The sequence below is a fragment of the Pollicipes pollicipes genome, unplaced genomic scaffold (genome assembly GCF_011947565.3).
Source record: "Pollicipes pollicipes isolate AB1234 unplaced genomic scaffold, Ppol_2.1 Scaffold_5724;HRSCAF=6776_pilon_pilon_pilon, whole genome shotgun sequence".
Taxonomy (NCBI): Eukaryota; Metazoa; Arthropoda; class Thecostraca; order Pollicipedomorpha; family Pollicipedidae; genus Pollicipes; species Pollicipes pollicipes.
Window position 1 is genome coordinate 7,698,198 of NW_023596746.1, and position 26,964 is coordinate 7,725,161.

A 26,964-nucleotide genomic window follows, 5' to 3' on the forward strand; every position below is an offset into this window, starting at 1 on the left:
ATACGAAGATTTAGCGCAGCAACAGAAAATTTGAAGTGCGAATGTGAAGAGCTGGAATGCTTTTCTTGCTTGCTCGTGTCCGTGATTTGGTGCTTATTTTGCCCTTTTAGTACATGTCATAAATCGTCTGCTGTCCGCAGGTTAAAAATCACAACTAGTTTACTGCCGAAATAAATATTGTCAGATGGTAATTTCTGAAGATGATAAGCAATCATACCAGCATTTTGGGTAGCAACAGTCGAGACCTCGAAACGAATAATGATAATTGTCTCATTATTTTTGGTGCTAAGGGCGTCGTTTGGGTTGTATGATTTCAAAGTTGGGCAATTCTGCTGACGCGAGCTGATTATGCCCGTTTCGTGCTGCGCGTAGAATGCTCACGATGAATATTTTTGTTCTTCTAAAAAGGTGAATGACTTGAAGAAGACTGAACTTCCACCTGCGGGAGGTTGAGTGATCGTAGCGGCTGTGTGATAACGGCCCGCCCCGGAGACTGTCCCAGTTAAGAATATCGACCGCGCATACGCTGGCTGGGCTCGGCCGATCAGCCACTCGACCTGGAAGGCCTCCTCCGGTGGTACACGCTCGAGCGTGCAGACACCGGCTGGGATCAGCCGAGCGGCCGCGCATCGGCCCCGTCGCAGGCCGGGACAGGAACCCGTCCCGAGCCCGACCCTGGTAATGTCCACGGAACCGTCAGCTGGGCCCGGGTGAGGGGGGGGGGGGGCACTGTCATCCAACGGAGCGTCAGATGGGCCTGAGGTTGTCCACCAGACCGTCAACTGGGCCCGGGGGCTGTTAATCAACGGAGTGTCAGCTGGGCTTGGGAGTTGTCCACCGGACCGTCAGCTGGGCTGGGGAGTTGCCCACCGGACCGTCAGCTGGCCGCGAGGGTGGGGTGGGGGGGGGGGACTGTCGTTCAACGGAGCGTCAGCTGGCCCCGCGGGGAGAGGGTCCACCGGACCGTCGACACGCTGCGTCTGACCCAAAGAATTATGCCCCAGTCTTTCTTGAACGGACTCGAATATGAAGACCAGTTTAAAACTTGGGTTGTGGTATTCCAATGCCGTCATGGCCTGCGATTGGCGCATCAGTCTATTGCAGCCTGTATCATGTGACTGTGGCATATGACGTGGAAGTTATGGGCTAAACCCTGACGTCAGCACTCGGCGAACCGACCCCCTCCCCTCCTAACTTCCGCGGGCGCGAGAAAAAGGCGCATCTCCCCTGCTGCCCATATTCTCGCCTTATCCTGCATCCTCGCGACGCCCCATTTGTCTGGGGCAAGCTGCATGCACCAGCCACAAGTGGGTCCTCTGGTGGGGCCTCGTCCGAGCCCCGAGCGCATGCCCCGTGTAGGGGTCCCTGGGCGGGCTAAGTGTCGGCGGACGGACCTCAGGTCCATATAGTATTGCCCCACAATTGTTAACACACTATCACCCCATATACCTAAAATTGTCATTACTCGCCGAACGGGCTCTAATTCGAGCCAACTCAACGAGAAAAGCTCCCACTCGGCGACAAACCATCGTCTGAGACGACGCACTAGTTCTCGATGCGCACAGCCGGACGGCTCTCGCGTTCTCACCAGGGTGGCTCTTGAGTCCTCACCAAGGTCGGACTACTCTTGCGTCCTCACCAGGGCCGGGCGACTCTCGGGTCCTCACCAGGGCCGGGCGGCTCTCGCGTCTTCACCAGGGCTGGACGGCTCCCGCGTCCTCACAAGGGGCGGGCGGCTCTCGCGTCCTCACCAGGGTTGGACGGCTCTCGCGTCCTCACCAGGACCGGGCGGCTCCTGCGTCCTCACCAGGGCTGGACGGCTCTCGCGTCCTCACCAGACCGGGCGACTCTCGCGTTCTCACCAGGGTGGCTCTTGAGTCCTCACCAAGGACGGACTACTCTCGCGTCCTCGCCAATGTCGGACTACTCTCGCATCCTCATCAGGGCCGGGCAGCTCTCGCGTCCCCATCAGACCGGGCGGCTCTCGCGCCCTCACCAGGGCCGGGCGGCTCTCGCGTTCCCACCAGGGTGATTCTTGAGTCCTCACCAAGGTCGGACTACTCCCGTGTCCTCACCAGGGCCGGGCGACTCTCGCGGCTTCACCAGGGCTACACGGTAGATAGGCAGAGCATTTATTCATTCAGTCCCCTCTCACCTTCCCAGGTAGCACGGCGGCATCACGCGAGTGTTCGGCGCCGTGGCTAGCGCTGCCGTGCAGCAGGCACCGCTTACCTCAGCACGAGACCTGCCCGCGCTCAGCACGCGGCCAGGACCCACGTGGTCGCGTTGTCCGTCATGTTTCTTGCTTTGGCCGCTCTATTTCTTGTTTTAAGCATTTCCTCTGTCTGCTGCCTGCGGCTGCCAATGGGTCCTGGGCCGCACGGCGCACGTACGTGAGTGTTGGCGCGCCGGGTCACCGCCACTGGTCCCCCTTCCATCACCACACCGCGAGGCACGCATTCGTAAAGGCCGTTCCTTCAAGGAAATATATTATCGAAACGTGACTATCGATATGGCAGTACTTCCACGTCACAAATGCACAGGCAAGCGTACAATACGTGCTCCAGAGAGACATATTCCCTTGAGCGTGCTCACGCACACACGGCTGGATACTTCTGATCAAGCGGCGTGCATGGCAAATGGAATGCAGTTGGGTCTGTGTGTGTGCGCGCGGGCGCGTGCGTGCGTGCGTGCGTGCGTGCGTGCGTGCGTGCGTGCGTGCGTGCGTGCGTGCGTGCGTGCGTGCGTGCGTGCGTGCGTGCGTGCGTGCGTGCGTGCGTGCGTGCGTGCGTGCGTGCGTGCGTGCGTGCGTGCGTGCGTGCGTGCGTGCGTGCGTGCGTGCGTGCGTGCGTGCGTGCGTGCGTGCGTGCGTGCGTGCGTGCGTGCGTGCGTGCGTGCGTGCGCGCGCGCGCGCGCGCGCGTGCGCGTGCGCGTGCGCGTGCGCGTGCGCGTGCGCGTGCGCGTGCGCGTGCGTGTGTGTGTGTGTGTGTGTGTGTGTGTGTGTGTGTGTGTGTGTGTGTGTGTGTGTGTGTGTGTGTGTGTGTGTGTGTGTGTGTGTGTGTGTGCCTCATCCTCACTAAAAATAAATGAAACGACGTGGATCACTATGATGCGATGAGAAATCCTGACAAGTAAAAAACATCGGATAACCCGAATCCTTCAGATAAAGTTCACCGAGAGGCGATGCTGGTGATCCTCCATGCTCAGTATTGCGTGGTGCGGTGAGCAGGCTCACAGCGATACAGCTCGCTCGGCTACGCCTGGGTGTGCACGTCTGTCGTTCTTCAAAACCGCGTTACATATCAAGCCCCGCGTTATATCACATCTAGCAGGAAGCAAAACCGGCAGGCACAGCAATGAAAGTGGTGAAGCCGACACAAAATTCGGGCGAAGCGAGCGCCAGCGATACCCGATTGTTGAAGCATAATAGCTGCTGAATAGCAGGCGAGCTCGACTGAAGCCAGCGTCCGCGGTGGCCAAAAGGCCGCGACGGAGTAATGCGCAGCGGCCGCAGCCCATTCAGAGAAGGGACACTCGGGGATTTCCCAGGAACGCGCGCGGCTGGGGCGGCGCCAGCAGGCCGAGCGAAGACCCGGCAGTCGGCGCCGCGGCCGGCGCGCGGCGCGTCTTTGTCCGCGCCGCCGCCGTCGCCGGCGCCGGATCGTTCACCCGACCGCGTTTGGCCGGCCGGCCGGCGGCGGCGGGCGCCCGGCGGGTGCGCTTGGCCCGGCCGCGGGGCGCCGCCGGCTCGTCCCGCTGCGCGGCGCCACCAGCGCGCGCCGCTTCGTCCAGCTGCCGCCTGCGCTCGACGTGCGGCTGGATCACCTCCAGCAGGCGATGGCCGTACTTGCTGAAGTTGGCGACGGTCACATGCGTGATGCTGAGCATCTGCTCGCGCGTGGTCGGCAGCTGGTCGGCCATGTCGTGCAGCGCCTGCATGTTCATGATGGAGGCCACCGGCACGTCGGCGGCGCGTGCCAGCTCCTGGCACCGCTCCGTCAGCTGGCGCAGACAGAGCTCGCGCAGCGCGGCGCGCTCGGTGGCCTGGCCGGTGGCGGCGCCCGGACGTCCGACACTGCTGCGGCCGCGCCCGGCGCCGGTCGCCCCAGACCTGCGCAGGAACGACAGCTCCACCTGGCCACAGGTCACGTGTCAGAGCCAGCGGTCAGGCGGTCGGCGGCCCTCACTGGCGTCAGCCGTCAGCCGTCTGTGGTCTGGCGCCAACACTGCACGGCACAGGCACACTGACAGCACAATCAATGCCACAAGCACAACTACCGTTAAGGAAATTGGGTCTTACAGAAACCTATTTCGAAGTTCAGTTCGTTCAGGGCAAATTCATTGGCTAATTTTGAGCCATTCTTTTTCCAAGAGGCCCAGCTGGGTCGTAACGCTGTACTCATTTGACCATATGTCGGGCTTAACGTGCAGGAGGCCAGTACGCGGCCGTTGCGAGCGAGACTTAATTCTTCAGGGCGAGACTTAATTCTTCTCAAATACTTCGGGGCGAGTAGACCTTGCTTAAACTACGAGCACATTGTGGGTTCGGAGTTCTCCTTCTGACACTCATCAACCTTTAGTATGCCAGAAGACGTTAGAACCCGGCGTTATCAGGCATTTGATTCACTGACAAAAAAGCAGCCAGAACGCGAGAACAATGGCCGGTAAAGATTTCGGCAAGTTCAATCCGTTAAAATTTGTGCTTTATAAATTGTCACGCATGAGCGTACAGACTGATGCGACATGGCGAGATTTTCCTGCAAAATTGCAACGTTGTCACAATCCTGTCTTTCCTTTTCGATTAACACGGAAAAAAATGTTCTTGATGCGAAAAAAGAACGACGAAAGGGTCGAGTCTGATCCAGATCTGGCCGCCTCGGGATTGCTGCGACACGGGACTAACTGAACTGAACAGAGGACGCAGCAGACAATCGCGCTGCCACGTGTGTTGGCAGATGCGTGCACGACCGCAAACCGGTGCGCCACATCGTGCGCTACCTAATGTATCCGTTCGTTCCGTGTCCGCGTTTTGACGTCAGGTCTCAATGACTAGAGCAGACTTAGGTGTGAACCCAACCGTACCGGTAAGCGAACGTTCTAGCTTCAACTCACTCATTTATTCAAATTCCGATTGTTTCCGATTTTCCAAAACTCCAATTTTACCAAAAATCCCAAAATCCCAACTCCCATGATCATAGGTCAAAATTCCGATAAACAGAGGTGCGAGCGTTTTTCAATAGCTATCCCATATAAAAGGCCTTCGTCGATAAACAAAAAGATCGGGTCCAGAGGACTGTAGGATTTAATCAACATAAAAATACCTTTGTTTTCTCGCCGCAACCCGTATTTGTGACAAAAACGATCACGCGCGTCTTTTTTAAAATTTAGCTGGAGCAATGCTGTCTAAGTTTGAATAATTCCATGGAAGTAGCCAATAGGCTGTATCACACACCAGATGAGAACAGCAAACTGTGAAATTTCGCTTTGAGGCGGAAAAAATAGTATTAGCTCAGCGCAAGTGGTAAAAGCTCTTCTACGAAAAAAAGTGGAATCCAGGACCCACAACACGCCTAGAGAAGCTGGCGCAAGATGTGAAAGATGCCCAGCTATACAAGGCAAAGGCTACACAGAACTGATATAATACTGTATGAAAACCATTATCAACACACAACAACCTAAATGAGACAGACCACAAAGCTCGAATGCCATACGATTGCCGGTTTTTGAGAAGACGCAACAGACCTGCTTATTTCACGATGATCAACCGATTTCCAGCTGGAGCACGTTTTCGTTAGGATGAGTAGGCGAACAGTACCAGAACTCGCAATTCTGGGGCAACAAGCCAGCTCAAGAGGCAGTAGATGCCCTCTACAGCTTCAGACGCACGGCATGGTGTGCAATCACTCCATGAGGCATCAGTGGCCCACTTTAGGCACGGGATTCAGACGGACGACCGCAGCTGTCAGAGCTGCTCAGTGCCGGGAAACCCGGGCAAGAACTTCGAGCGGCCTACAGACTCAGTGCAGGGGCAAACCAGACGAGCTGTCCCAAAGGCGGCTCCAGCGGGATGTGGCACCCGTGGCACTGTCCACCGTGCCAGAGAAGCAAACAGCTGGCTGGACAGTGCATTGATGGTGAGATGACCGCTACCGCTGGCCACCGCGCTCCCCTGACTTGATGCCTCGCCTGTGGCGTCTGTCGTCCGGTGGGGTCACCTCAAGACTAGAGGTCTAGCAGAACAATGCTGGAGCGGTGCTGGACATAAGGAGTCGGCGGTGGCGGTGAAGCATAACCCGGCGGTCTCGTGGCGCGCGGCGGAGGACGCTGCCCCGGGAGAGAACAGCCGGGTGCCTTGTGCTGACAGGGGGCCATGCAGAACTTACGCTACATTGCAATTTTAGAATGTGAGTAAGTTCGTGGTTGTCATGAGACAAAATGTTTATGTGCAATGAATGTTCGCAAAAAAATGCAATGTCTGTGCGCATTCATAATGTTTGCGTACAAGTCTTTTTTAGCAAGAAAACACGTGTGATTTTTCTGAATAATCCGAAACACATGTGAAATGTCCCGTTCCCTGAGACCAGCATCCATTTGAAACATTTGCGTTTTGCGACTTATGTGCGGGCCACAACGGTAAAATCTGAAATCACCCCAGATTCTTCGCTGCTGTCGATAACCAAGCACATGGCATACCAAATGGCTACCGCACGCTATATCATGATGAAAATAAGTTCGCAAAATTGAAGCACTCGGCTTCAGGGTGTGTAACACGCTGTTCAAACATACTGGTGTCGGTTGCGGAAGGTGCCTGACTACAATACACCGGTGGTAAGCGTGATAATAAATGACACCTACGAGACAAAAAATGACAAATATCGCATCTCTTACCGCCTTGCTCGAGCGTCACCTCAAGACGCATCCTAGCGGTGCTACTTCACTACGTCAGCGTTTCCGTCCGTGGTGTGTTACGGCCGAGAAGTATGATATTACAACTTTTGCACTTCGCAAAACTACAATAGCTATGTAATTATTCTGTATTTACTAGGAGTCAGACATGGTTTCGAATCAGACCTTGCCCGTTCCCAGAACATAGGATCAGGTAGCTGTTTTGGCAGGCCCAAATCTCTTCAATCGTGAGCAAGACCACCGGACCGCTGGCCGTGTCTCAGCCACCGCTTACCTTGTGCTGTGTTCCGGCGACGGACAGGCGCAGGCCGTGTCCGAGCCACCGCTCACCTTGTGCTGTGTTCCGGCGGCGGACAGCTGGCACGCGCGCAGGCCGTGTCCGAGCCACTGCTCACCTTGTGCTGTGTTCCGGCGGCGGACAGCTGGCACGCGCGCCGGCCCGGCCTCAGGTACGCCAAGACCACATTCTTGACGCCGGGCACCATGTCCTCCCGCAGGTAGTCCTCGAGGACGAGGTGGTGCATCAGACGCCCGCAGTCCTGGCGGTCCCAGCTCTTGCACTTGCCGTACACGGACAGGCTGTTGTAGCCTGCGGATGGGCGCCGGACGTGACGGCCGGCCGCCCCCTCTGACCACGGACCGGCTTCACGGCACACAGCCAGCCACCACGAGGATATCACGTCACGGACCAAAGCATGCGGCGGGCGTCACCGTCAAGAAACAAAGCTTGCAGCGACTGCCAACGTCACGGACCGCATCCAGAACATGAGGCGTCCCAAAACGGGTTCAAGCACTGTCCGTGGCATCGCGACGCCGTTCCAAGGAGGCACTTCCGCCCACTATCTTTATCCCGGGCAGGAGAATCGGCCCTTAAACCCGTTGCGCTGCCAGATCCTCGTGCTGTTGCCAGATCCTTTGTTAGCGCGTCGGACGCGCGTGCGTAGCCACAGGCTATAAACCGCACATCCGTCCTACTATTGTCGAATGTGTCATACTTTTCGATAGTTATTGACACTGTGCACAGGATATGCTTTCTGCTTTCCATCTCCCGCCTGGTGATGCTGGACGGTCGTTCAGGGGCGAGGAGACCGAGGAATTTTCATTCTATGTTTGACGGCTTAGCACGCAACTTATTTTTGCCATAGTTGTATACGATTACGGGTGACATACCGGGTCTGTTCCCGTCGCCCCTTCATAAAAAAGATGACATTAGTTCCGTGGGAGATAGGAGCACTGAACCAACGTCAATCCCGTTGTTTAGGAAACAGTTCTTTGGAGGGTGTATCAGTTGTCTGCGCGCAACTTAAGCAACCCTCCGCCCCGCCCCCCTCAAATCCGCTGTCAACGAAAACCTTTCCATATCTGGAGGAGTGCATCGCTGTGTGCGCGCAACTTGGGCAAACAGTTTTGGCATACTGACGGTGAATAACATTGAACGTTGAGGCCACTGAAAAAGATATGTTCAAAACACACATCACGAAAAATAATTGCATACCTGTAATGAACATAAACATTTGCATGGGTATATATATATATATATATATATATATATATATATCCTTTAATATATATATATCCTTATATATAAGGCAGAATCCTTTCTTTGATGCATGCTTGATTAAAAATAACTGCTGACTCATCATTCATCAGCTTTTTGACGAATCGTTCTAGTTTCCGGGCCTTTGACTCGGCATCATCGCTTAGATTAAAGATGGTTCGCACACAATTTTTCATATATTCATCACTCATTACATCCTAACGTTTCGAGATCCTATATCACTGTCGGAGAGGACTGAATGGCACAAGAAATAACTTTTGTGTTTTGAAGGATACAAAATTATGCACTTCTGTTGGAAAACGTGTTTTGGTACGGAGAACACAAATGAAACAAACTAACTGAAGTAAGACAGAGACCTATTTTCACTTTCGTACACATCAGAAACACTCATAATAGGAAAACTATAAAGACACAATGTGCACACTATTGCCACAATCACATCAATAGTGCCCAACGTCCACCACCTAATAGTTCAAGAGTTGTACAAGACTGTCTGTTTAGGGGCGGAGAGGGTTCGTTAATGAACATGCTTTCCCTAATTTGAAGGCGTGTTCAAACGTTTTCATTGCGTGTTCGTTTGAAGACGTGTTCTCAATTCAAACGTCTTCGAATTTGGGAAAGCATATTCATTAAAGAGCTTTCTCTGGCCCTCACCAGACCAAGTCTCACAACTCTTGAACTATTAGGTGGTGGGCGGTGAGCACTACTGATGTGATTGTGGCAATAGCGTTCTCATTGTGTCTTTGTAGTGTTCCCATTATGAGTTTCTGATATGCATCAAAGTGAACATAGGACTATGTCTTATCTAACTTAGTTATGCTTGACTTGTGTTCCCCGTACCAAAAGATGTTTCCCAACAGAAGTGCATAATTTTTATCCTTTAAAACTCAAAACTTACTTCTTGTGTCATTCAGTCTCCTCCGACGTTGAGATAGGATCTCGAAACGTTAGAATGTAAAAAACGATGAATACAGAGTAATTTTGCGCGAACCATCATTGATCTAAGCAATGATGCCAAGTCAAAGGCCCGGAAACTAGAACGATGCATCAAAAAGCTCGTCAATGCTGAGTCGGCAGTTACTTTTAATCAAACATATATATATATATATATATATATATATATATATATATATATATATATACGCATATCGTCAACTTTACACAAATGTGTAAAAAAATACACGCCCGTCCTCTGTTTATGCCATGCATCAATAAAAAGCGCAACATAACCATATGGATGAACTGCGCCATTCTCTGCTACGGCCTTTCCAAACTCATACGAAAAACCACCTTTTATTGCAGAGGAGAATGGAGGACGCTGGCGGCGGCCTTGAGAGATTTGATGAGGTCACGGAAAACAGACCCATAATGATTGCAACTTTCTTGTGTGCCTCACTATTCAAGATGATTTAATATCTGGATTTTCGGGCGCATGGAGAACTGCGATCATTTTGCGCCAATTTGTTCCAGATGATTTAAGCGGACATTTGGACGTTAGGCGTGACGTGCATTGCAAAGAGCAAGATGTCTTCGATCATAATTTGAGCGCGCTCGGGTGCGTATTGCACGTCATACCTTTTCTCATGTCACCTGCTCCTGACGCGCGCCCAGCGCGCCGACAAAAAAGCGGTGTGGACGGACTTAAGCGGACACAGTGGGCACCATCTTTTGACAAAACTACCGGACCATTGCGGCCATGGCGGATAACGAACGGTGAAACGCGACACGGGCAGCCCCCAGTCGCCACAAACAACAACGTGGGGTGGAAGACACGCTTGAAACACGGCATGATCGGGTATTTGACGGCAGGGTGGAAAATTATTCGTTGGTCCGGCATTGCACTTATCACTTGATCCATGATACTCGCGCTGGCAACGAAGGTTTCGCACTCACGAAAAAAATTATTCGCACCTTGTGCTAAGCATTGTCCCCGTACAACCGTACTCATAAACACGAGTGGGTGCTCATAAATTCTCTTCTTCCGTCCAGCTCAATCAGCGGTCTCGTCTACACAGCCTGCCAAAGTTCTCGTCGGCGTTTTGTCTTCTGCTGACACCTTTTTCGGGGGGGGAGGGGGGGGGGGGGCGAGGGGAGGGGGGGGGGAGAGGCTGGATAGTCCGGTCACCACTGACCAGCCATCACTCACCGCGGGCGACCATCATCTTGGCCGAGCTGCCCCTCAGAACGTCGACAAATTGGTGCTCGGTGACGTCGCCGGCTTGGCGGCCGCTGCACAGGGTTCGGATGTCGGCCACCACCTCCCGAGCGATGGCCGTCACGTCCTTGACGACGACAGGCTCCTGCGTGGGGTGGCCGAGACCTCAGAGCTGCGCCTCGACACGAATCTCCAGCACGAGGGACAGCACTGCCACAGATGGCCGGTCCAGGGACGGGTCCCATGCAACGGCAAAGGAAGACGATATTGGTGTTGGTAGAAACATTGGTCAAATGCCTAGGAAATCGGCCTCGGAGACCCGAACACTTTCATTTTAATGGTGAAAACATTCGCAGCATACACGCTGAGTGCCTGCAAGAAAAGAACCGACGGAATCCGACCATTCAGTGATCTGAGAACGTAGCGACCAGAGTCACTTGAGAACGTTCCAGTCAAGGCTGACGGCCCCCTAGCCGTCTGAATAACTGACCGGCCATCGCATGACTCGGAGGCTGAACAGCGCCCAACGCCCGCCTCCCTCTCTCAAACCAACTACACAAACCAGTCCAGGGCCGGACCCGTGTCCGGCGCCACCCCGTCGGCAGCCGCCCCCGCCTTCGCCGCCGCCAGCGAGGTGGCGCTGACGGCGCACCTGGCTTCGGCAGTTGTCGCAGGCGGTGCGCGGGTCGCGCCGGCACTCGGCCCGGTCGAAGCGCTCTCCGAAGTGCTGCAGCACGGCCGAGCGCCGGCAGTCGGAGATGTTCTCGGCGTAGCGGCACATCTTCCACGCGTTCGCCTTGCGATTTTCGTAGGCTTCGCCGCGGTTCTCCCGGTCGCCTGCCGGGGCACGCAGCGTCACGGCGGCGACCGGACGCGACGCGGGAACCGCGACGGCGTGGCGAGGCCCCAGCGCGCTGATCGCGGTAGCGTCGATCATGCGTTAGCGAGAGAGAGCGGAGAGGGATCCCGATCCGGCCTCACCGGGTGACCGAGCCATACTGAACCGCCCACCCCACATCACAACGATCGGACGTACATTTCGTTTCAAGCTGACTCCGTGACTTTCATGCTTCCGCTGCGAGTGCTGCGCACAGCATGCCACCACATTACAGGCGGCTTGGCCTGGTGGTGTAGCGCCCGGGAGGATCTCCCTGGCTTCTAGAGGCCCGCAGGCCCGCTCAACCGCGGACGCTCGGGCTGTGCGGTGATGTGGTCAGGCCCGCTCAACTGCAGACCCTCGGGCCGTGCGGTGATATGGTCAGGCCCGCTCAAACGCGGACGCTCGGGCTGTGCGGTGATATGGTCAGGCCCGCTTAACCGCGGACGCTCGGGCCGTGCGGTGATATGGTCAGGCCCGCTCAACCGCGGACGCTCGGGCCGTGCGGTGATATGGTCAGGCCCGCTCAACCGCGGACGCTCGGGCCGTGCGGTGATATGGTCAGGCCCGCTCAACTGCGGACGCTCGGGCCGTGCGGTGATATGGTCAGGCCCGCTCAACCGCGGACGCTCGGGCCGTGCGGTGATATGGTCAGGCCCGCTCAACTGCAGACCCTCGGGCCGTGTGGTGATGTGGTCAGGCCCGCTCAACTGCGGACGCTCGGGCCGTGCGGTGATATGGTCAGGCCCGCTTAACCGCGGACGCTCGGGCCGTGCGGTGATATGGTCAGGCCCGCTTAACCGCGGACGCTCGGGCCGTGCGGTGATATGGTCAGGCCCGCTCAACTGCGGACGCTCGGGCCGTGCGGTGATATGGTCAGGCCCGCTCAACTGCGGACGCTCGGGCCGTGCGGTGATATGGTCAGGCCCGCTCAACTGCGGACGCTCGGGCCGTGCGGTGATATGGTCAGGCCCGCTCAACCGCGGACGCTCGGGCTGTGCGGTGATGTGGTCAGGCCCGCTCAACTGCAGACCCTCGGGCCGTGCGGTGATATGGTCAGGCCCGCTCAACCGCGGACGCTCGGGCCGTGCGGTGATATGGTCGGGCCCGCTCAACCGCGGACGCTCGGGCCGTGTGGTGATATGGTCAGGCCCGCTCACTCGACCTCGGCCGTGCGTTATATGGTCGGCCCGCTCAACCGCGGACGCTCGGGCTGTGCGGTGATATGTCAGGCCCGCTCAACCGCGGACGCTCGGGTGGCGGTGATATGGTCAGGCCCGCTCAACTGCGACGCTCGGTGCGTGTGCGGCGGCCGATGGTCACTCACAGATCCTCGTGATATGGTCAGGCCCGCTCAACCGCGGACGCTCGGGCCGTGCGGCGGCCGATACTCACGGCTCAGCATGGTCAGGATGCGCTTCAGGTCCCGGTACTGGTAGTACAGCACGCACTCGGCGTACGCGCCGTCTCGACCGGCGCGTCCCGACTCCTGGTACAGGCCTTCCAGGCTTTGCGGCATCGAGTGGTGTATGACGAATCTGGCACAGGGCGGACAAGCGCGTCACTACAGCCCGACGACCGGCGGCCCTGAGCCGCGGCGTCGACACACCAGCCGAGCCCTTTGTGCGGGGGACTCTGTTTCAACATTTTCGGCAAGCGATGTTTGCAGCAATGCCACCATCTAACATAAGGAGGCAAAATGCGGGCCCAACAACAGCAGTCCCGCGCAAAATGCGGGCAGCCACGTCCTCGTACCGTGGGACCAGTGAGTGCGGACCCACCTGACGTTTGGCTTGTCGATGCCCATGCCGAAGGCGATGGTGGCGCAAATGACGTGTACCTCGCCTCTCAGCCAGCAGTCCTGCACGTCATAGCGCAGCTGGTCCGTCAGTCCCGCGTGGTACGAAGCAGCCTGGACAACACACGAGCGCCGTTGTTCCACGGACCACACAAGAACATTTTATTCCACCGCACAGCGACTACACTTGGCAATTTGCGTTCTGAAGCGAGGGCTGAACATCCTCTGGCGTTGCAGAAAGCATTAAACCACGTGACGTCACCGGGCATCCGTAGTTCCTAGACAACCACTAACATTGGAGGGCAAACATGAGAGCAGACGTTAATATGCGCCTCCGCTATGGCGGACGAGCATAACGTACCAGAAACATGTGCCTGCTGCCGATGGGAGGCCTCACCATGGCCGATGCTGATCATGCAGAAACGCCAGCTTCCTACTCTGTGTGTTCCAAACACACCAGAGGGGCCAACTGACAGGTATTTGACAAATGGCGTATTGTCATGAGAGATTCGATACAACTCAGGGTGCCTACTGATTCGACGATCCAGGAGGAGGCTTGTGTATGCCGGAGGGAACACCGCAGCACGACAACCCAACCCGGGCCGGCCCGAACAACCGCCGCCATCCAACCCACAAGTTACTACTCATATTCGTTTCGATAATCGCATGTAACCGAAATACCAATACATCTATCTCTCCTTTCTCCTGGTTATTCCACGAGGAATAACACTGATAGTACTGTGTTATCCACTAGCATGCAATGTGCTTTGCTGCTCTGGTTGCTTCACTGGCGTGCGTACTCAGCAGTGCAAGCTTCGGTCCGTTTTTACTAACCAGTAGTTCCCGTCAGCCGGTTTTAACCGGTAAAAACCTGGCTGCTTCAGACGGCGGCGGCCAAACCAACTGCACCATAAGCCACACATCACCTTGATCTTTTCTTTCTGCATAGCGTCGGCCACGTCGTCACAATCCTTCTTGGACAAGCAGTAGATGATGCCCGTCTTGCCAGGGAAGGTCTTGCGAATGTAAGCGGCTATGCTGGCCGTCACGTTGCCTTCCTTGGTGTGTACCGCATAGTGCAGGTTGGGGCGGTTAAAGCTGGACACAAACCTACGGCGGCCGGCAGAGGTCACCACCGACGCTCACCACCTGACTGAGCTGGTCGTCCAGTGCGCCCTCATATACGCCAGCACGCGCTAACAGACCGGCCAACCCAGGTCCGGCTGGCATTGAAGCACAACAGCAAACAAAACGGCGATGGCGGGAAACAATATTGGACTATACGTGGCAAGCAAAAAAGGGAAGTATGAACCGATGGATGTGAAAGCCATTCGTCTGTCTGAACACAAACAAGTTCGTTACATCCTTAACTGTTAAGAGCATGCAACGCAAATCCCTTCGTCTGCTATGTAAGCCTATTTTACCGCCCGTTACAGGCGTGACCGACGTTCTGTCGGCCCCAGCAACCTGGTACTACACCCTCACCACGCATTCGGCCCACTTATTCCGTGCAATGCCACCCAGAATCTGGCCGCGCCCGCTAGCTAGTGAGCCGGGGGAGGTGGGGCCGCCTTCCCACTGCCGTCTCTCGTCTGTAGCGAGCGTCGGGTGCGGCCGGCCGGCGGCCTACCATTTGACGTTGTCCGCCTCCAGTGCCAGCTGCTGCAGGATGTCGGCACGAACGCGCGGCGTGGCCGTGGCCGTTAGCGCCATCACCGGCGTGCCCGGGCAGAGTTGGCGCAGCTCGTGCAGCCGTTTGTAGTCCGGCCTATTGGGGAGGGGGGAGGAGAGGCAGCGTGAACAGTGGGTGGCACCTGACTGGTCCAGGGGGCGGGCCGAGCCGGCCCGCGCTCCGACGCTATCAAACGCTGCGGGCGTGGCGCGGAGGGGCTCAAGCTGATGTTTGGCGGCAAAACGGACACGGGTGGCGCGCTGCTGGCCCGGGCTTAGCTCGGCAGCCACGCAAGTGACAAGTCGGGTTAGTCGGGCTAATAGCTGGGGCTGCTAAAAAAGGGGGGACCACCAGCCACATCCAGGTCAGGGAGGGGAGGCGAAATAGGTACGTAAACAGCGAGGAACACACCTATGTCGTGCGGACCATCCGTCGTCAGAACAACATAATTTGCAATGCGCTAAAATATGTAAACGGTCAAAACCAAAATATTTAAAGCAAAGCCAGTGGATGACAAACGAAAGATGACCATCACTGGATTCCGAGCATCGACATCTACACACTCTTCAAATGCATGACAACCCAAAAGCTGACAAAATATTTAGCCTTTTTTAGATCGGTCCCACAGCCCGATCGTGAGATTCAGCGTCAGCGTCAGTAGTCCGACGCAAAATCTTAACAAGCCGCGATGCTTGACACGGTCTGTCCTGCCCTCTGACGTCATCTGACCTGCGAAGCCGCTATCGGCAGCCGCAGGTCATACTTGCCAGGTGTAATGGCGAGCACCGGAAGCGACTAAACCCCAACTCGCTCCAGTTGGGTGAACCGGAAGGAGGCGTTTTACCCTACTCAGCTATCGGGACGGAGTTGTCCTCACATTGAACCAGTTACGAGGTGTGCCGTGACCAGTCTAGAGGCAATTTCGGGTCATTGACTCTTCCGGAAATGACTTCAAAGCCACCTGAGGTGATGTGAGTGGCCGCGTTTACAATGCAGATCGTACGTACACGGGCATGTGTACCAAGGTCACCAAATTCAGCATTAATCCTCATTTACATGGAAAGCTAGATTGGAAGCGGCAAAAACGCGGTTAGACCCATTTTAACACATCCTGGTAGGTCAGCTGTACCAGACGCTACAAAACTCGCCCAGAAGAAGGCGTGGATTGCACACTCGAGCAACCTTTTTTTCGCTTTTCCTCTGGCACAGCGGGTTTCGAATCGGCAGGGTGCTGCGCTGGGGAAGGTAGCGGGAGTAGCTCTGCGGGGCGCGTGAGGGTCTCCGCCATGCCTCCACCTTGAGCCATCCGCGTACGAACAGCGGAAGCGCCGGCCGCTGACCGAAGCCTTTCGTTAGCGTCTAGCAGGCGTGCAGTCTCGTACGGCGATACGCGGACCGGATCGACTTAAAAATCGGGTTAGTGCTCCCAAACTCTTTCCGAACTTCCCACTGCACCGGTGCCGCACTCTGGGTGATGGCGGGCGCCACGGACTTGAAACTATGTCCTCACAGGGAACAGCAGTGGGCACCACCGACCCAAAGTTGCATCCCCAATGGCACGCGCCCCAAGTCCTGCTGACCACTCAGACCGGGGGGCACACATGCGCCTATCGACCCGGAGTCGTGTATCTTATGGGGGACAGCGCCATGCCGACCTGAATGTGTGTCGCCATTGGGAGACATGTAGGGTCACCCGGCCTGAAGTTGTCCCCAGTGACACACACACAGTGTCCTATCGACCTGAAGTGTGCTCAGAGGGAGACGCACGGGGTCCTACCGACCTGAAGTCGTGTCCCCATTGGGAGACGCAGTGAGCCTCATCGATGACCAGTCGGCTGAACAGACGGCGCCTGTGCAGAGACACGAGCGCCTTCTTCAGGCGTCCGCTGTTAACGACCATTTCCGGGGTGGTGTAGAGCAGCTTGACACCAGGCTTGGACCGCGCCAGCTCGCGGAACACTTGCTCGTTTGAACTCAAGCCGGACATGTGGGCGGCCGGGATCTGGCGGCGCGCGCGGCCAACAGGTCAGGTCAGGTCAGGTCAGGTCAGGTCACCAGCCGCCGTGGCAGCTGGAGCCAAAGTGACCCCCTCGGTCCCAAACAGCTCCTGCTGGGCTGCAACAATACTTGACAGGCAGCGCCTGACAAAAACACGCGCTACTCCAATATCACGCCTCCTCCAGCTCTGGGGGGCGCAACGGAGCACATCGTCCGGGCACGGGCATGTTCGTAATACTGATAAAGGGGAGCGAGTGTACTATGGGATGACCTTTTTCCCTTTCTTGTTCAAATGTCGATTCCCTGCTCCACTCGACGCGTCTTGGCGTGCGGTTCGAATACCAAGCTTGCGTTGCCAAATCGAAAACTTGAGATGGCAGCACGGCAATGCAGTTTTAGGACCGTGCATTTTTTATGCCATCCTCTGTACACATAAACGTTTCTTACACCATCAAAGTACATTCACAATGTTGATTGATGCACCATTCGTGTGCCAACAAAGTTGGACAGCCGTTAGACGCCTGTCCGCTGGCTCCTGTTCCCTGCCCTCTGACCCTCCTCCGCCCACGCTCTGCCCCGCTCCACCTACCTGGGCCTGATAACGGCCTTGGCCGTCGAAGCTGACTTCGTGTTCATACCTGAGTGGCTTCCGGGCGCCTGGGAGAACAATATCATCGCCAAACTGCACGCGCTAAGTCCCTGTCCCCACACCATGACACAAAGCTTCGATTGCGGGCAAGCGCGTCATGCTTATGTTTTAAATGCGGGCATATTCATGGTGCTTTGTGGTGATGCATCTCCTAGCCGCGGGACAGCGCACGTTCATCGTCGGATGCGAAACAAAACGCAACTGAAATATGACAGTGGGCATCATTCCCTGTAAGACGTAATACACAGTCCGCAATCTGACGCGTGCTGGAAACCTGAGACCCGCGTAAGCCGGTTCTGCTCCATAGCAGCATCCAAACAGCATTGCCATGAAGGTCATAGGTTAAGGCACGGGTGAAGGGAGACCGTATCATTTCAAACAGAGAACACTACGTATATAAGGGCCGGAATCTACATCGGTCTGCTAGGCATTTGATGCGTGCTGTTTCTTGTTACAGTGCATTTCATCGCTGTCTGGAATAAAGGGCGTCCTCAGATCCCGGTCCCAAAAATTCCACAACTTTTCACAGCTCAAGGCAAGCGCGAATGCCCAAAGATGCGCGAAAGCGCATCGAGGACGGGCACACGGTAGAAAAACGGCGCCAATTTTTGACTTCGTTGGAAGAGACCTTGTTCAAGCAGATGAGATCGCTTCGAAACGATCAAATGAAGCATAGATGTGAGACTGAGACAATACGTCACAAACGGCGATTATGGATTAGTTACGACAACCGTCTCTTATACTAAATGAGTCTAGAAATGAGGTCATAGATAATCTCGTCTGTATGAGATAAGGCAAGTCTGATCTCATTTCGGAATCTGTTCAGCACACGTGCTCGGCACTTGATTGATTTCGCGTCAGCCCGATTTTTTAGTCTGCACCCTCCCCCTTATCCTCCCACCCCGAGCCTATAAGCAGAGAAAGCCAGGGCCAGGTCACCAGAGATGCAAGCTTCATGTAGTACTGGTGAATGACTTTTAACTTTCCATTTTCGGCACAAAAAGGCATCCCCAATGGCCGGTGTTGACTCGCCTCGCTAGGTACAAGTTCTCTCCCCGGCCCATGAATCGCTCCCACCTTTCTTCAAACGCAAAATATCTGTTTTGGGTATACTTTGGCATAATCGGAACAGCTTAATAGCATGACATACGAGCGAATGCCATTACGACGGCTGTGTAGCCGGGAAGTGGGACAGTTGTCAAAGAAAACCACCGGCATGATCTTCATGTCTCTGCGGGGCCCGCTACGCTCGAAAAATCACTGTGATGACAACGCCCTCTATGATGAAAACCAGCAACAATAGGACATGACATGACTATTAGTATAGAGTACTATGGACTATATGAGAGCGACTAGATGGCCTGCCAAGAACACACGGGTCATCTGAGCGATATCAAATGTTATCTGCACATGAAAAGAACGTCTAGCGTTTTTGGTATACAGATGATGACACACACAAGTGCAATTTTCTAAAAACTTCATAACGGCCAGGCATATGTGACGTCACATCGTTTCAGCTTTTCACCTGTCTTGAAATTTTGATTTTGGCAACGAAAATGTAATATTGGAACTCGAAATTCCATGACAATAGTGCCCGAAAACTGCTGTTCACAAAAAGGGGTGAACGGTCACTCTAATATGCCATTTCCGCGATCAATGGCCACAGCGCCGACGTCTGCCAGACACCACAGCCCGGCCACAGCGGAGGCGAGGGACAGCTGCCCAACTCACGTCCAGGGAGTTCAGCTTGCTGATCTGGTCCTGGATCAGCGATTTCAGGGGAGATATGACGACAGTGACGCCCGGCTCCATCAGCGCCGGCAGCTGGTAACAGAGGCTCTTGCCCCCACCTGCCAACCACGTCCGGCCAGTCAGCGAAAAACCGCCGCGCCGGCTGACACGAGACACCGGCACAAGCATTCATTCCAGGCCAGTCGGTCTGACCCCAGCCCCCCGCGCGCTATGCGGGCGACGATGTGCTGATGACCAACCCCGGCGCCCGCCCGTGTCGACGGCCACCCCAGACGCCCGTCTGTCCGCCGGCCACCCCCGACGTCCGTCTGTGTCGCCGGCCACCCAGACGCCTGTCTGTGCCCCCGGCCACCCAGACGTCCGTCTGTGCCGCCGGCCACCCCCGACGCCCGTCTGTCCGCCGGCCACCCCCGACGTCCGTCTGTGCCGCCGGCCACCCAGACGCCTGTCTGTGCCGCCGGCCACCCAGACGTCCGTCTGTGCCGCCGGCCACCCCCGACACCCGTCTGTCCGCCGGCCACCCCCGACGTCCGTCTGTGCCGCCGGCACCCCAGACGCCTGTCTGCGCGGCCGGCCACCCAGACGTCCGTCTGTGCCGCCCGGCCACCCCCGACGCCCCACCCGCCTGCCGTGTTTCGTATCTATGGCTGCCACCTCACGGGGGCGCAGCCGCCCGGCCAGCCGCCAGCGACCGCCGGGAAGAATGCCGGCCCGCCTCAAGTTCACGCTCCCCCTCAGGGCCCCCCCCCCCCTCCTCCCCCTGGCACCCACCTGTCGGCATCAGGACGAAGGTGTCGCACTTCTTCAGCGCAGCCGTCACAATCTCCCTCTGGTTCTCGCGGAACTCGCGCAGGCCGAACATGGTGCGGAGCACCTACCGCCAGACAGGCGTGTGACGTCACAAAGCAGGTCGAGTACAGTGCGCAGCGTCCGCCGCCAGGCATATGTGACGTCACATCGTAGGTCGAGCAGTGCGCAGCGTCCGCCGCCAGACAAATGTGACGTCACACAGCGAGCCGAACACGGCGTGGCAAGTCCGCCACTAGACAGGCGCGTGACGTCACATAGTAGGTCGAAGATGGTAAAAAAACACCCGTCGCCCGACAGGCGTCTGACGTCACACGGTAGACCGCCGGGTCTTGGACGGGCCACGGACAGGGGCGGGGGCAGGGGTGGACAGAAATAGGGGAGCAAGCGGTGCAGGTGGGAAAAACGAATTAGGAAAGGTACGGGACAGGGCACCCAAGCGGATAGGGGCGGAACAGAAAAACGCAAGATATTATAAAACCTATCCACTGCCTGCAAAAATCGCTTGTAAAGGACTCATCAAAATCACGTGTGTGGTAACCTAGTGACAATCATCGATAACCAATCATATCTTGGTTGCTCGTGCAACAAGTTAACCGACGTACCTCGGTTCAACAAGGCGTCGACATCGGAAAAAAATCACGCTGAAAGAGAATAGCTGACACGGCTCAGAAATTCCGGCAGAAAGGTCGCTGGTTTATTCCCTCGTTGCAGGCCTTTTGAATTCCATCACCGTGTGTCATCACATCATAATGTGGACTGGGCTTTCAACCCATCGCTTTTACATCCAGCACCTCTTCGCCATCTAGACTAATGCCATCCCATGACACTTGTCAAGTCAACTCTGACTGTAACCCGGCAAGAATACAGATTTGCCGACTGAACTTTTCTGATGACATATCGCAATGCAGGCGATGGACATCGCGGGATGCGGAACAAATTCAGGGACCTGAACAGTGAGCAGGATTACTGCCGTAGTTTTCTACATGACAGAGAAGTGACGTGGTGGTCCTTGTCAGCATGGGAGCCTACACCGCGCTCAAAAAGTGTTCTTAAAACACAAAATAGATGCAAAGATTTTTAAGATAATTTTGGGGTCTGAGCAGCGAAAAATGACCACCTGGCCCCAAAATACGCCCACAAGCAGGCTTCTCCCCGGATATTGCTCATTATCTCTCATGAATTGGGGGCTGGGGTGGGGCTGAAACCGGAGTTGGGGAAGAAGGGGGGGGGGGGGCTGAAGCACTCAATCTGAATAGGAAACTACACCTTAAAACAGCATTCGCCTACCTTCATCATCGTACCAAGCTCTAGTCCTCTAGTTCTGTAGAGCTGGACCCTCCAGCGTCAAGTTACTTCACCAAACAGGTATAACGACACAGACCCAATGCCCCACACGACCGCCCACAAACCTAAGCACCAAATATGAGTGCGTGATATGTAGTGATGACGTTTTCGGCAACTTAACTCGCACGCTAAGAACTTGCAATTTTTAATTGGCATGTGCGGTGCCCCATGATCGCTAGTATTAACATGTCTATCCAATTACAGCGAACAATACCACGCCCTCATTCTGCCTTTACACTTATCGTCTTGCATCTAAAAATGCCAATTTTTATTCATTTTTGCGTTCTCCGGGCTTGCAAGTACCCTCGGGCCGTACTGAGCATGTATTAACGCACACTACTGGCTCGCCGTCCCTAATATAATTGATGATTCTCACACTAGTAAACCGAAGGTGGTATTCCGTTGAGGCCCGTTACAGAGAGACACAGTTCAGGAAACTGTGACATTTCACGTTACATGCACGTTGTGGCTGGGAACAAAATGGCACCCATGCATGCTTGCACCCACAAACATACCACAATAAATTTAACAGGATACGCAATTACAGCGAATAGAGTGAGGAGCAGCAGACACATTGCGCGGCCGACGACACGGACACCTGATCTCACCCATGAAAATCCAGAGGTAATTACTCAAATGGTCACTGACACACTCATACACCTGTTTCCCAACAAGGCACAACATGAGCCCCAGCGCCCAAACGAAACCCTCCCCACGACACAAACCGTCAACGACCCCTCAGAGCGATGCAACTCATGCACGTACACCACGAGGGACGTCAAACGCAACTGGTGTCAGCCCGCTCCCCTCTGTCCACGCCGTGACACTCACCTCCCAGACGCGGTTGCTGGACACTTCGGCATTGCCTTCAGTCTCCGCCAGGTGGCTACGGTCAAGGTTGACGGCTTCGTACGAGGCGGGGCCGGTCGCTCTGTTGCCGTCGACCGCCGGTGCTGGCCACGCCTCTGCCCGGCCAGGAAGGCGTCGTCAGCGCGCGCCGGCACCGCCCACTCCAGCACCGCTCAAATGCGGGCCAACTCTGCAGGCTGAGGCCGCCGGCGGACCGTCCCAGCCGACCGGGAGTGTGGGCACGGGTGCACGGGGTCACGGGGTCACGGAGGGGAGTTACGGGGTCATAGGGAGACGAGAGCCGACGCCCGACGCTGTCGGCGCAGCGCCGGGCCCGCGGTCGGTGCGGCCCTGCCTCGGCCTCGGGGACCGGCGCGCGGTGTGAGCTCACTCCCATCAGTCCCCCACCTGCTGTGGCCGGCGCGCTGGGGGGCGGCGGCGGCGCCGGTTCGGCGGCTGGCCGTGTGGCAGGACCTGGCGCGCCAGACCAGGGCGCCCCGGGGTTGTAGTTGCCGGACGGCGCAGTATCGCACGCGGGGCTTGTCCAGCCGGGCGGCGCAGTGGCGCTAGCGCCGCCGGGCGACCAGTCGGCCAGGCGCAGCTTGCGGTAGGCGGCCAAAAGGCGGCAGCACTTGCTGGCGTCCAGACCGCGCACCTGCCGCAGCGCCTCGGCCGGCAGCTCGCCCAGCATGTCGCAGATCCTGGCGGCCATCTTGGCCGCCTGCGGGCTCAGCTCTTGACCACTGGTCTGGAGGAGCGGTCGGAGCGCAGTTCTATACGGCGCACACAGTTCGTTCCCTAGCCCGCACGCGAGCCAGCCGGGCACAGGTTGCCGAGTTGGCTCAGCTGCAACCTTCGGACCTCTAGACTGCAGAGTAAAAACCAATCACTGACGGTCGCATGCAACGTCCGATGGTGTTGCTGATGCTTGATGAAACCTTAGCATCGCTGAGCGTTATACTGCGTCGCAGGCACTTGCGGTATGCAGCGCAAGCCTTGTTACTCGGACTCCACGCGGTGGCGCACAACATGCCGTACCACATGCCACACCATAGATGGACCAAAGACACAACAGACACATATGACTGCAATTTCGGGACTATCCGTCTTCCGAAATGCGTCCGGTACCCCTCCCAGGTGACAGCGTCAGCTGTACCCCCGCTGGCGAATAGACGCCGAAGATTCACCACCCACTGGGGTCAGAGGCGCCGCCGCCGCAGGTGGGATGGTGACGTCACAGCTCGTCCAGGCGGCTGCAGGCTGCGAGGAGGCGATCATCTCGTCTTCACCGTCCACCGGAGCAGGCTGCACCCGGTCGTGGCGCCCGCCTGAAGCAGTGGACGCCAGATGCATCACATGGGGTCTGGCTGGAGGAGTGCAGACCAGAAATGTCACATGGGGTCCGGCTGGAGGAGCACAGACCAAACATTACACAGGGTCTGCCTGGAGGAGTGCAGACCAGAGATGTCACATGGGGTCTGGCTGGAGGAATGCAGACCAGAGATGTTACATGGGTCTGGCTGGAGGAGTGCAGACCAGAGGTCACATAGGGGCTGGCTGGAGGAGTGCAGACCAGAGATGCTACATGGGGTCTGGCTGGAGAAGTGCAGGCCAGAGGTCATGTGGGGTCTGGCTGGAGGAGTGCAGACCAGAGATGTCACATGGGGGCTGGCTAGAGGAGTGCACACCAGAGGCGTGCACCGACACAGCTGGACAAACCACTGCACGCGCACCTGCCGCGGTCTCGTCCGCCTCGCCCTCGTCCGAAGGCCAGTCCGGTGGCAAGTCCGGTGGACCATCATCCACAGCCCAGTCCGGTGGACCATCATCCACAGCCCAGTCCGGTGGACCATCATCCACAGGCCAGTCCGGTGGACCCGGGTCAGGCGGGCTCGGCGACGGATGCTCGATGTGCGCGGCCGGCCCTGCGCCAGAGTCGGCCGGCCGGCCGGACGCCAGCTGCGGGACAACGGCGGCGCTCACGTGACGCGCACCACAAGCCGACGGCAGGCAGAGATCGGCGGGCGCTCGGGCAGGCGCAGCTAACAGACGCGCTACCGGGCTGGGCGGGTTTCAGTTGGCAACACGCAGATGGACAGATCATCAGTGATGCTTGAACACACGCATTTCCCGATGTGCAAATTCTGAAAGCTGCACGACATGCGAAAGCAACACGCAGCCGCACATCGAGCCACCGGCGCACATCGGTCTCACGACCACCAAGAGATGAGAACCCGCGGCTGAGATCAGTCTCCAGCAGCGGGCGAGCGGCCGGGGTGATCAGTCCAGTCCCGGGGTGCCGGCCGTGACCGCCGCCTGCCGCGTCCCACCTGCGCCGAGCGGCCGCCCGTGGCGGCTGGGTCCGGCATGGTGACGCTGACGATCTCGCAGTCACTGTCCCCGCTGCCCTTCGGTCCCGAGCCAGGGCCCTCCCCGGCCGCCGACGCCAGCTGGTGGCCGTCGGCGGCGCGGACCGGCCGGTCGGCAGCGAGGGCGTCCGCCGCCACCGTCTTCGCCGCCCGACGGACTGGCTCAGTGACTGTGAGTGAACACCAGGCAGCACTATGAGGAGGCTCCAGAGCGTCATCCAATGACGAGTGCTGCACATGATGATGCAGCTGCCAGCAATGCCCGGGGAGACGTGGATGGAGGGTCAAAATGTGCTCTGGTGTCACAGGAACCACACACAAGTGTAATGCACAGGCACACAAACTTGGGAAAAAATCTGGACAGGTTTGCAGTGGCCGCATGTGCCTGTAGGCGGCCCTGTGCACGCATCCTCTGCATGCAGCATACATATGCGAACATGCATATCCTGACTCACACTCACTCACACAATGCAGTATCTGCTCTAAACAGGACCACTTACCAAAGCTACTGTTGAGATCAAAGTCATCAATATCATCATCACAACCATCCAGAGGCAGTGAAGGGCGTCGGCTCAGTTGCGGCGCACATGATGTGGAGGTAGCAGGCCGCTCCTGTCTTCCTGGGAGACTGGCAGGCAACGAGGAGCGAGTGGCAGCCACGGGCCTTGCAGAAGAGGGCCATCATTAAAGGAATGCCTTCCCCCTGATTTTAATGGATGCTACTGATGAAGGCTCCACCGATGATCAAGCCACCCATGGTAAATATGGCTGATTTCTTTTGAAGATTTTGGCTGTTCCAAAATCCTGTCAACCTTTTCAGACCACACCAAACTCACTATGACTTGATGTTCTCAGGTCTTTTAATACTTCCAAACATAGTTCATGATTGTCCCAGTCCTTTGACCACTGTGGGGTAACTCAGCTGTCTCTCACTACCTTGCCATGTCAGATGTCTGATATCTGTCACTATATCAGGAGCCATGTCATCTGCAGTGAATGCATTTTTGAGGGCAGGGGAACATGGCTGCTTGCAGTTCTGCCACTGACAGTAAGTCAAAGCCTAATTATAGGCACTACTTGGCTAACCCTGGCAGGATCTTGGCCAGTTCAAGCCCCATTGATCATCTTGGGGTCCCATAGCTATTCTGGAAGGGAGGGCTTCTTTATCTTTGCAGCACATTGCATGTCCTCAGCATCTGTGCCTGTTATATAAGCCCCTGACTGTTTTGAGCTCTGAGTCATTTTGGCCACACATGAAGACAGTTCATGGGGCCTAGAGTTTGTGATATCACACAGTCCCTGTCATAACTGTTTTGGTTGAGCCATGTGTTAAAGCGAGTAAAGAGCTTCATTGCCTTTAGGAATTTGTGGGCTTCCACAAGCCTGTGGATTTAATGCCTCTTGAAACCTAAGGGCATGGTGCCTCAAAATAAAGCATTTGGTGTCCCTGCCCTACATAAGCAGAGCCAGGTCTTCATGAAAGAGGTAGCCTGGACATAGCAGCGCCACTGAAATTTGATGCTTCTTTAATCTATTGATTTGGATTTTTGCTGCTGAAATTTGCATACTTTAGAAAATCAAGGTTGCATAGTTCCCAGATGAAGGTGTAGGTGCTCCCTGCACATTGACATCTTGGTGCCCTGAAATGGCACCAAGACCTCATAAGGGCAAGGGAAGGGGAAGATAAAAAGCAAAAAATTGATGCTATGTCAAACATGTCTGACATAATAGCAGAACCACACCAACAGCTTTGTGTATGCATCATAGATCTGACAACACTGTTTGTCACAGTCAGCATTAATTTCAGCATATAGAGAGCCAATGTTCAGGGCACTATGATCTTGCAATGTTAATTTCAGGCAAAATATTCCAGACATCCTTCAAAAAATACAGGGAAAATTCACACAATTTGGCCTGACCCGTTTGGTGTACACAAATGCAGGATACAGCAGTTCGAGTGATCTCAGGTAAGCATGCAACACCATGAATGTATTTTTGCAGACTGAGAAATGTAGTAGTGCCCGAATTGTTTTGGTCCTGGGACGGGCCAGTCGCACAGTTCACATCAAACAATACCTTGGAACTGTGATTTGTGGAACCACAGGGAGACTGAAGAAATACTGTACAGATGAATTTCGTTGGGGGTCACCTGCTTGAGACTTAATCGCCTTAAACTTGTATGGTCCAGACTTTCTCGCAGACATCTCGACGTCGATTTCGGAAAACA

The 26,964-nt window shown here is 56.1% G+C and overlaps 1 protein-coding gene across 1 annotated transcript; it reads right to left on the reverse strand.

The window, feature by feature from the left end:
- Positions 1 to 747: 747 nt before the first annotated feature.
- LOC119102419 (Bloom syndrome protein homolog) lies at positions 748 to 26,964 on the reverse strand. The gene is made up of 20 exons (XM_037225785.1): positions 26,814 to 26,964; positions 25,238 to 25,365; positions 24,699 to 24,907; positions 24,102 to 24,327; positions 23,563 to 23,696; positions 22,777 to 23,116; positions 22,351 to 22,484; positions 20,137 to 20,239; positions 19,345 to 19,463; positions 16,748 to 16,968; positions 14,925 to 15,062; positions 14,221 to 14,404; positions 13,278 to 13,408; positions 12,892 to 13,034; positions 11,272 to 11,456; positions 10,611 to 10,764; positions 7,302 to 7,495; positions 4,039 to 4,134; positions 3,815 to 3,981; positions 748 to 757 (listed from the first exon to the last, which is right to left on the reverse strand). The coding sequence occupies exons 1-20, from the start codon at positions 26,939 to 26,941 to the stop codon at positions 748 to 750; spliced, it is 3,144 nt and encodes a 1,047-aa protein (XP_037081680.1). The 5' UTR covers positions 26,942 to 26,964.

Bases quoted from the DNA above. Each gene is read 5' to 3' on its own strand.
- LOC119102419 (XM_037225785.1), bottom strand. From the start codon at position 26,941: ATGTCTGCGAGAAAGTCTGGACCATACAAGTTTAAGGCGATTAAGTCT. The intron at 24,328-24,698 runs GTGGGACGCGGC...GTTGTCCCGCAG, and splicing joins CGGGCGGCCGCTCGGCGCAG to CTGGCGTCCGGCCGGCCGGC. The intron at 19,464-20,136 runs GTGGGTGCCAGG...CGTGGTTGGCAG, and splicing joins CTTCGTCCTGATGCCGACAG to GTGGGGGCAAGAGCCTCTGT.